The sequence below is a fragment of the Trifolium pratense genome, linkage group LG7, assembly GCF_020283565.1.
Source record: "Trifolium pratense cultivar HEN17-A07 linkage group LG7, ARS_RC_1.1, whole genome shotgun sequence".
Classification (NCBI taxonomy): Eukaryota; Viridiplantae; Streptophyta; class Magnoliopsida; order Fabales; family Fabaceae; genus Trifolium; species Trifolium pratense.
In genome coordinates this window covers 12,884,207-12,894,715 of record NC_060065.1, presented here as the reverse complement: position 1 = coordinate 12,894,715, position 10,509 = coordinate 12,884,207, and the positions used below count along the sequence as shown (strand labels likewise).

Below are 10,509 nucleotides of genomic sequence, written 5' to 3'. Positions count from 1 at the left end.
CGAGTTAAATCACTAGTAGAATTGTTTTTGGGTAAAATCGTAGGCTGAAACGACTTTATATGATTTAAATTGCTCTAAAATCGTTGGTTTTAACTCTTTGAGATGATTTTACCTTTTTTTTTTGTAAATTTTAAAAAGCCCAATTTTTTATTTGCCCATTAAAATTCTCCCCCACTTTTTTTTTTTTTATGTTATTTTCATGATTTGGTGGATAATTTGTGTAGTTTCATCCGAATTTATGAATATATTACATTATATTATGGTGATTTAGTATATTTTAACTTTTAAATTAAGTTGAAATTTTAAATTTCTTATACATTTATAATATTATTATATATAATTAAATATATGCTGTGTATATAAATTTAATATTATTTTTAATGAGGTAAAATTGACAATTTTACGTTTTGATTTTACATTGGCAAAACGAGTCAAGATAAATCCTCGATTCTGACAATGTTGCCATAAACCACAAACTTACGGCCAATGGTTCAATTTCAAAAACATTTATGAATGTGCAAATCTTGTTGATTTTCGTCCCTCCCGTTAAAAAACGATTGCGTTTATAGCTAATTGTGTTTATAGTTAAAGAAAACGATTGCGTTAACGGGGGGGGGGGGGGGGGGGGGGCGAAAATCAACAAGATTTGCACATTCGATGACGTTTTTTTAAAAAAAGATACAAGGACTAAAACCAAAAAAGCGCGTACATACAGTAACGAATGTGATATTTAAGCCCATATTAAAACAACTAAAAATAGTTTGACAAAAAAACTAAAAATAGTCATTTTTTATTAAAAAATAATATTAGTTTATTAAAAATTGTATATTTTTTAATTAAAAATTAAAAATTTTATTAGGCGTATTTAGAGCAATTTACTAAATTTGATACTAATTAACTTAATTATATTACTATTTATAGATGATTTTTATTAGAGTAGAATTACATAGAATGGTGAAAATTTTGAAATATTATTAAACTGATGAGGGCAAATTAGTAAATTTGATAGCAATTAATTTTAGGGAAAACATACATTTTGATCTCTTAATATGCAACTCGCTGTCATTCTAGTCCCTGACACAAGAAACCAAAGTGACTAACGAATTGCAGAGTTAGAGACTATTTTGTATTTTTCTTGGGTCAAAGACCATAATGACAAAGAGTTGTATATTCAGGGACCAAAATGACTATTTCCCCTTAATTTTATTATATTAATGTTTAAATAGATTGCTGAGTAGATTTTGTTTTTTAAGAAGCTAAATTAGCCCACCCAAATTGGCACCAGAGAAAATCGAACCTGAGATCTTAAGGACATGCGATAGAGAAATTCCTGAGTACCTTTTATTTTTATGCATATATTCATCTTATTCTTTCTATAATCTTGTTGTTGTTTTTGTTTTATTCCTATGTTTGTGCACAAATTCTTATTTATGTTTTGTTCCTATTTTGATGCATATATTCTTATTAAAGTAAAATTAGAAAATTTTGAATATTAATAAAATTAAAACTCATGAGAACAAAATTTGGAATATTATTGAAATTGATAAGGAGAGAGAATGAGTAAATTTGGTATTAATCAATTTTTATTATATTAAAGTAGTAAACTTGGTAGTATTAATTTTTTTATGAAAAATACATTGTTTATGTTTTTATATGCGTATTTATCTTTTTTTTATATGCATATTTATCTTTTTTTTTTTATTTTATTTATATTTTTGTATAATTTTTTGAGTAAATTACACTCCCTTCAGCATACACCCAGACCCCTCACAACTATACCAAATCTAGTGGCTTTCGATAATCTTTTTTTTTTTTTTTTTTTTATAATAAAAGGGAAACTTTCAATAATCTTTTTATTCTTTCTATATTTTTTCGATACTTTTTTTTTACTAAACTTTCGATACTCTTATTATTACTTTTGTTTTATTCCTATTTTTATGTTTAGATTCATATTGCTTAAAAAAAATGCCTAGATTCATATATAGGGCACGTTTGGATATGACTTATTTGTGAGCTAATGAAAATAGCTTATTCAAATAAATAAACTTTTATGTTAATCTATATGTTTTCACTAACAAAAATTGTGTTTTTATTAAACTATTTTTCCATAAACTACCTTGAAAAACTTATAATATTACATAAAAATTTATTTATTTGCATAAGTTATTTTGCATAAGCTCATAAATAAGATAATCTAAACGGGTCCATAATCTTTTTATTGTATTCATCTAATTTTTTCTATAACTTTTTTTTTTTTGTAAAATTACAATGAAAATACAAAATTTGGAATATTATTAAAACCAATAAGGATAAATTAATAATTTTGACAATAATCAATTGTATTATATTAGAAAAGTAGATTAGAATATATATATGAAAATGCTAACTCTCTTAAGCATACTAATAAGAAAATTTTATCATACAAGATATAAATCAATCAATTTTTTTATAGGGATCAAAATTAAAATGAAGTATATTTGTAGAAGTATATTTGTAGGCAATTCTTTCTCTTCTCCAACTCTGCGGCCACACCACCTTTTATTTGGTTTTTTATTTTTTCTTTTCTGGTTTATCAATTAGAGATGGATAATTTAGGATCAATTTCGATTTGAAATTACCTCTCTTGATCATTTTTTTTTTTATTCAAATAAGTGATACCCACATATTTATAGGTTTTGTTTCGTGGTTTTGTTTTGTCTGATGTTGTTTTAATCCGGTCTTAATGCAGAGTTTTGGTTTTGTCCCGTCTTAGTACGGTGTTTGTTTTGATTTCCCATCTTGGTACGGTGTTTGATTTTGTTCATATTTGCAGATTTGCTTCGATCCAAATTCAGTACAGATTCAATGATTTTAGTGCCGTCAATATTGAAGATCTGGATGCATAGTTATAATGAGGACAAGAGAAAGTAATTGATGGGAAAATAAAATCAATCAAGAAGGGTCAAGTCTACCATGCACAAACTCCTTATGTGCATGATGCACAAGTAGTCATTTATATTATAACAAATACAAATTTTATAAAATCTATCGTTGAATTGAAAATTTATATTATATAGACTATTCATAAAAAAAATTGAAAATCATATGATATGTTATTAAAACTTATCAAAATTAACGGTTTATGAGTTTTTATTAAATACCGTTAATTTTGAGGGTCTCAACAACATATCAAATGATTTTCAAATTTTTTCCAAAATTTTATAAATGATGCATATGATATAAAATTTCAATCTAACGATAAAATTTAAAAAATTCGTATTTATTATAATATAAATCACTATTTGTATACCATACAGAACATAAGGAGATTGTGCATGTTAGAGAAAGCATAATGAGTTAAAAATAATTGGAACAAAAGAATCTGTCATTCTCATCATTTCTGTTTCTCTCTCATGATGAGCCTATCTAATCTATATCCATCGCCATGGAAGAAGCATTTCTGTGATAACAAAAGTTAAATTCCGCGTTTTCACATTTTCTCTTTTAAATATTTAAATGAATTAAATTAAATAAATAAATTCTTTCACAGCCACAATTATTCTAAAGCTTCAATCTTCTCTCTATTCTTCTGTCTGACTCTTCTTCACCTCTCTCACCCTTCTCCACTCGCAAGTCAGAATCTCTCTCCCTCTCTCTCTTCCAATTCTCTTTATCTAAATTGTTTTTCATCAAATCAATTCATATCCATGTTAATTTCATAAATCCCTTATTCATTTCTTGTTTTTTCTTACTAGTTATTAATCTTTGTTTTGTATGAACTGTTCGATCTAGGGTTATTTGCTAAATTGGAGGTTATGATTGTGGTTGATTAAGCTTTATTCATCTTTGGAAGCTTTTGATTTTTTTCTTTCTTGATTTTAGGTTTTTGCAAAGCATGAAAATATGAAATAATAGCTTAACTCTACTTTGTTGTTTTAGTGTTTGTCTGAACTGTGAAATTAATTCATATTTTAATTCACTGATGCATAATATAGAACTATTTGTTACTTGTGAGTTTAATTCAACACTTTTAATTGGGTTGTTTTCTTGTGGATTGATATATGAACAATTTTGTTGACTTTAGTAATTGTTAAGCTTTGAGATAATATACTTTACTATATGGTATGTTTGTTTGCAATATGTTGTTCTTATTCATTCTTGTTCGTTCTCACTCACTTGCTGTGAAGCACGAACTTTCCTCGGATTAGGCGTGTCCAAGGTGTCGGACACCGACACTTACAATTCCATTGAATTATGTCATTTTTCAAACAATTATCGGTGTCGGTGTGTCAGTGTCTGAGCTTCATAGCTCACTTGTTTTTCTAAGCATATGGGCATGTTATTGACAGATTTCCATTCTTTTGCTTGTGTTTGATTGAGATATAGGTGGTGAAAATGTCGACTCCTGCGAGGAAGAGACTGATGAGGGATTTTAAGAGGTTGCAACATGATCCTCCCGCTGGCATTAGTGGAGCTCCCCAAGACAATAATATCATGCTTTGGAATGCTGTAATCTTTGGGTATGTGGAAGTTTACTATTCATAATGTTTTTTTCTTATGTGTGGGCGGTCAAATGCAACTGATGCTGCCTTAATTGTGATTGTGTTGTGGTTTCGGCAACATAAAATTTTCGTAACGGGGCCTAGAGCGCGTTTGTTTTCCCATTTATTTTGAAGTTTTAGTTTCTGGATAGTTAAATATTTAATCGCAATCTATCTAATTATGCTTTTATTTGTGCTTTTCCAGACCAGATGACACCCCATGGGATGGAGGTACAGTTATATTCTTTGCCCTTTTAATCATAATGTTTTTTTAATGTTTTTAATATTATAATTGTGATTTGTGACTTTCTAGTGCGCGGATTTAATGATAGAGACTTGGCATTATAGGGCCGAAGTCCCGCGTTGAGTAGTATGGGATGCTTGGTGGAGTATTTAAGTGGCTTGGTTCTTTCCCTTTGATGGCTAGCTTTTAAGGGAGGGTTTCCCAGATGCTTAGATACTTCGATACGTAGTGGATGAACAGATTTTTGGCAATTATTTGTGACTTTCTAGTATGTTGTTAACTACTTGGAAATATCATCTATCAATTCATTGTGGATGAACAGATTTTCGTTCAAAAATCGTTGTCAGCAATAATTTACTTTTGACTTGCTAGTATGTGCTAACTAGTAAGAAATATCATCTGTTTTTCAAACATTGTTATGAACAGCATTGATATGTCATGAATGAACAGATTCTTGGCAAAAATAATTAACTGTGATGACTTGCATGTATGTTGTCGGTAGCAGGGTTTCCAATCATGGAAAATAGAGGTTTGTTAAATTTCCGCTACACAATGGTGCTATAGGGCTGCTATTGTCTCTATCTACAACATTTTGTACTAAATAGCATAATGCGGAAAACAACGATATGTTGAAATTCAGCTACTCTATAGCACCACTATATCTGCTATTTAACAACACTGGAAGTGTCTAATTTGGTGTTGTTCTATTATTTGATTCATAAAGACATTAGTTCAACTTGTAGGTGTGTGTTTGTCACAAGCTGGTTGTAATTTAATGTATTTTAGGTGTTTAGTTTTTGGGTCATTTCTCAACTTATAAGTTATATACAGAAAAAGGAAAAAAAGATAAATATCTAAAACTAACTCGTGTCACGGTGTTTTAAGTAGTACATAGTCTTCAAATTTTTGGATTTTCATCTAAGGGATATTTGTGTCTTTCAGGTACGTTCAAGTTGACTCTTCAGTTCACCGAGGATTATCCTAATAAACCGCCTACTGTGCGCTTTGTTTCTCGAATGTTTCATCCAAACAGTAAGTACAGAACTACCTTACAATTTCTTTCTGGAGTTAGAATAGCAACCATCTCAATTATTTGTGCATTGAATGCCTGAGCATTATCGTTGTATTAAAATTAAGAAGTTCAAACAGAAATTGGAAGTGTTTCAGTCTACAAGTTTAACTTCTGGAAGTTTCTTAAGTCAGGTTTGGAACTTTGATTCTAGGTAGTGGAGACAGTTTCCATACTTTTCCCCAGTCTTATCAAATAGTGGCGATATAGCATATCGATTTTTGAAGACTCCGCTACAAAAACTGTGATGCTATCCTCGTAGGGCAAATAACAGCCTCTATTCTAGTTTTTGATAGCTGATGTAGTGGCAATAGCGGAAAAAAGAGAATTTTAGGATGTTTTAAAATAATACATCTGATAATCTGAAGAATCTGCATGTGTGCAACATAACCTATTTTTGTCATAGAAAAACTGAACGGTTCAGTGGGTATTACTCCCATATTCACCATAAACAGAAACTTTTTTCAACATATAATCTATCCTCTACTTGCCTGCAAGGCTGCAACATTATCTGTTATATCACAGCAGATTTTTGGCGTTCATTTAAATGCATGTTAAACTTTTATCAGTGTGATTAGCAAACACTTGAGCTAACTCAATCATACAAATTTACAGCTCTAGGTTTCAAAATCAGGTTAATTCACATAGCCGTTTCTGTGTAAACTCGGGTAGACTCACAGGTTTGAGGATGATTTAGCGGCTCTATAGTATAATGGTTATTTACCCAACAAAAGCCTAAATTCACAGTGTTTCATTGTTTTATAAAATACTTTAAAATGCAATAATTGAATTGATAAGGCTCTAAATTGCAGAAAATAAGAACCTCCCATTTGTAACACTTAACATGAACCTGTATGCAGAAGAGGTGAAGAATACTGTATCGAATCCCAACACCTTCCAATAGGCCAACTAGGTGAATGGCCCAACTATGACGACTGGAAACGTATTGAGCTGAAATTAGTTCCAATGCGGAGAACTCATTCCCACCATCTTTCAATTTTCAATAATCGAGTCTTTTGTCCATCAATTTGGAACTTATTATGCTCTTTTTTTGTGTTAAGTTGTGAAGCTTTCTTGTGATTTGAGAATTTGTCCATCAATTATGGAAATAGTAGAAGAGCCTAAGCTCTTACAATGGATACCATAGCTATTACTCCTAAGTGGTTAGATGAACTCCTCCGAGAAAAGATCATTCTCTCACTTCCAAACCTCTTTTGGTTCAAACAGAAAAGATGTATAATGAACCCTCCCATAACTACATTGCGTATTCCAAAAAGGGTTCTCCTACTTATTCAGCATGAATTCTTGTATCAAGTAATTTACTAGAATCTCAACCGCCGTAGCTCCTAGTATAAACAAAGTCACAAACTAGGAACCAATGAGCCCATTGTAATGAATCCAACTCTGCTGAGCTGAATCAAGCTCCAATGAAGGGAACCCAAGCCTAATATCTCTCAATTGTTTTTTTGAACAAGACATCTCTCAATTGTTGGTAATTCCAAGTCTTGTGATTTTCCGATGTGTCCATTAATTTTGAGCTTATGCTCTTTCCTGTTTTAAATCAACCTTTCTCAATATCTGTGAATTTGTCTATCTATTTTAATTTATAATACTATCTTTGTGTATTCTGGACGAGTCCAGCCTGGATACGGTTTCTTCTATTCTAAGTTAAATGTTGAGTTCTTACAATGCTCATAGTATATTGTGCTGGATACTATCATCCATGTTTTAAACATTATTTTTTGTATTAAGTAAAATATTATGAGTATACAAGTTGAGTCAATGAAATTTTTAAGAGTTTATATAGACTCTCTGGGGTTTGACAACCTTTATTTGATTAGCATGATGATCACTTTAAATGTAGTACTAAGACCCTTTTTGCTTGGAAATTATAGTTTATGCAGATGGCAGTATATGCTTGGATATTTTACAGAATCAGTGGAGTCCAATTTATGATGTAGCTGCAATACTTACCTCAATCCAGGTAATTGTGGTTCACATAATATTTCAGAGGTTTTTTAAAACAATAATTGCTGAAAATGATATAATTCTATGCTGCTCATCGATTTCTTTATTATACAATTGCATCAATGTTGAAAATTGTCAACCGAGGATAAAAGAGTAATATGTCATCAAGTAATTTGTGTTGTACACTATTTGAATTACTTGAGCGTTTGAACATGATCCCTCTGTGCCATATCTACATTGCTTTCTGAAGTTATGATGTTAAAACAAACTGCCATTTTTCTTTTAGTGCCACATGCTCCCCGTTATGTGTTGGTGTCATGCATAGATTCATGTTCAAGCATTAGATTTGTCCTCCTTCAGTATGATTCTGATAGTTTCCTGATCTATACACATAGGCCCAAATATCCAGGGCCCACTTAGAGTGGAAGAGGGAGAGTTAGTTATGATGTATAGCCGGATTCTACGAACACAGTTAGAGGGAAGGGGAATGTATTGTGGCTGAGAGAGTGTAGTAAGAACCATAAGAGTTTGTTTAGAGAATCATTTCTCTGGCAGGAGCCTCAGGCTCTCGACCAGCCTTTACTTGTTGCTGTATGAGCCATTGAGCTCCTTAATTGCATAAACAGTAATATTCCGTTTCTCATAATGTTGAGAGTGCTATCAAATTCTCTATCATTTTGGTCTTGCAGTCGTTTATCCTATAAATTTCTTTTCATTCTCTGCTTCGAGGGTCTGTTTGGATATAATGATAAGAGAGGACGGGAGGGATTTAATGGGATATTTTTAGGAGTGTTCATGATAATTCATGCTTCGAACTCACTTTTGTTCCTTAGAACTTCTGGTAATGTGAGGCCTCATTTTGGTGATGATCCTTGAAGTAATTTATATCAACCTAAAGAGACAAAGTAACAAAGAAAAACACATATATAACTTCAAGCCCAAGGCGTTGGACTAGTGGTAAAAAGACAGGTCTTGGATCCGGAGGTTTCGGATTCAAGCCTCGCTAGTCTCCTTGGAGTGAGGTAATGTAAACCACTTTGTAAGTGCCCTTTGAGCTCTAAGGTCATCTTTCCTTCCTTGGACTGGGGCACTATCCCTTCACCCTATTTTTTTTGCCAAAAAATAATAAATAAAAACACATATATGTGTTATAGTAACTATGCATATATTCTTGTTTTCTTTCACGGAAGATAAGTGTTTTTTTGTTTTGTTTTGTAGTCATTGTTGTGTGATCCAAACCCAAACTCTCCAGCGAATTCTGAAGCTGCTCGGATGTTCAGCGAAAACAAGCGTGAATACAACCGTAGAATACGCGAGATTGTTGAGCAGAGTTGGACTGCTGATTAACCATACCATATATATATGGCATTGACGTGACAATGGCTGTTATAAAAATGGATCTGATTGAATAACCACCAGACCTTTATAAACAACAACTATGTTTTATTTTACTTGCCCTTGCTTGACTGTGTGTTTGCTCAAACTTCATATGAATTAAGAACATTCTTGCTTTTGTTGACACCTTCATAGTTTGTTTTCTCATTATAGGAAAGACAACATAGTTAACAAACAGTTTTGATTTTCCCTTAAACAGAAGGGGTTGGATTTCTACCAATTTTCCATTAGGTTCCTGAATTTTCTTTGATTTTTTTACTGTGCAACAAAATGCATGGCATAGACGATTTTATTTTAAAAAAAAAGATGGATGTTATCTAAATGATTTTTATTGAAGAAAAATGTTTATATATTATAGTTGAATTTCTTAATATCAAGTATTGAAAATTTTCCTTTTATGGTTTTTTTTTGTTGATAAACCAATTGAAGTTCATCAAGTCTTTTATTTTTAACTTGTCTTTATTTTTTTAGTCTTGTCTTAACCTGCCTATTTTTAGGGGAAAACACTCTATAATTTAGGATTTGGACGATAGGTAATTATTGGGTCATGCTAAACGGTTAAACATACCAAAAAAGAAAATGAAAAATAAAATTAATATTAAAAAAAACAACTTTTGATACTTTTGATGTTTTAAATGCACGTATTTCGATGCAGAATTTTTATTTTAAATGTTTAACTAGTGCCCTAGCATTTTCCTTAAAATATAACCAATAATTGAAGAAGCCATTTGGATTCTTCCAAATGTGTATAATGACTTTTTTATGAGAAAATGTGTTTATTAATGACTTAATGTGTTTGTCAGGATAATTTTCATAGTCTTTGAGTATATATCAATTGTAAGGATAATATTATATAGGTAAGGGAAATGTGTGTAATGTGGCCTTGGGGGCATCATAGTTACTCTGTGCTTTTTATTTTAAATCGGTGCAATATTCACCATTTATTTTTAGTAACTGTGTTTTTTCTGAAATACTATGAATGAGTATTTATAAGTGGTTGAATGTGGATTTTATTCCTTTCGAGAAGTGGTGGATTCATTTCGATTCGTTTGATTCGTTGGTGAAGAGCAAAAAAGGTGAGAAAGTTCGTCACTTAATATGGTTAGTATTTGACAGTTACGAAATAACATTATGTATATAATTCCTCTTTTTATTTTCTGATTGAATTTGGTTTAGCTTTCTTTCAAAGTATTTGGTAATTATAAAGGTGATGTAGGAGGGTTTTTTAGTATTTTATTATTTTAGTTAGATTTAATTTTATTATATTTTAGCTAGATTTGTTATTTTTATTTAGCTAGATTTGTTATTTTTAT

The 10,509-nt window shown here is 30.9% G+C and overlaps 1 protein-coding gene across 2 annotated transcripts; it reads left to right on the top strand.

Annotated features, from left to right (window-relative positions):
• Window positions 1–3,333: 3,333 nt before the first annotated feature.
• LOC123897066 (ubiquitin-conjugating enzyme E2 2) lies at window positions 3,334–9,320 on the top strand. Of its 2 annotated transcripts, none has more exons than XM_045947569.1 (6): window positions 3,334–3,612; window positions 4,360–4,499; window positions 4,726–4,751; window positions 5,707–5,796; window positions 7,729–7,817; window positions 9,020–9,320. In XM_045947569.1, exons 2-6 carry the CDS (start codon window positions 4,375–4,377, stop codon window positions 9,146–9,148), a joined length of 459 nt encoding a protein of 152 aa, XP_045803525.1. In that variant the 5' UTR covers window positions 3,334–3,612; window positions 4,360–4,374; the 3' UTR covers window positions 9,149–9,320. The 2 variants fall into 2 exon arrangements, with proteins under 2 accessions (XP_045803525.1, XP_045803524.1); XM_045947568.1 differs by having other exon boundaries at window positions 3,372–3,612; window positions 4,366–4,499.
• The last annotated feature ends 1,189 nt before the right edge of the window (window positions 9,321–10,509 follow it).

Coding starts and splice junctions, on each gene's coding strand:
- LOC123897066 (XM_045947569.1), top strand. CDS start 4,375: ATGTCGACTCCTGCGAGGAAGAGACTGATGAGGGATTTTAAGAGGTTG. Junction 5,797..7,728: donor TCGAATGTTTCATCCAAACA/GTAAGTACAGAA, acceptor TGGAAATTATAG/TTTATGCAGATGGCAGTATA. Junction 7,818..9,019: donor CAATACTTACCTCAATCCAG/GTAATTGTGGTT, acceptor TTTGTTTTGTAG/TCATTGTTGTGTGATCCAAA.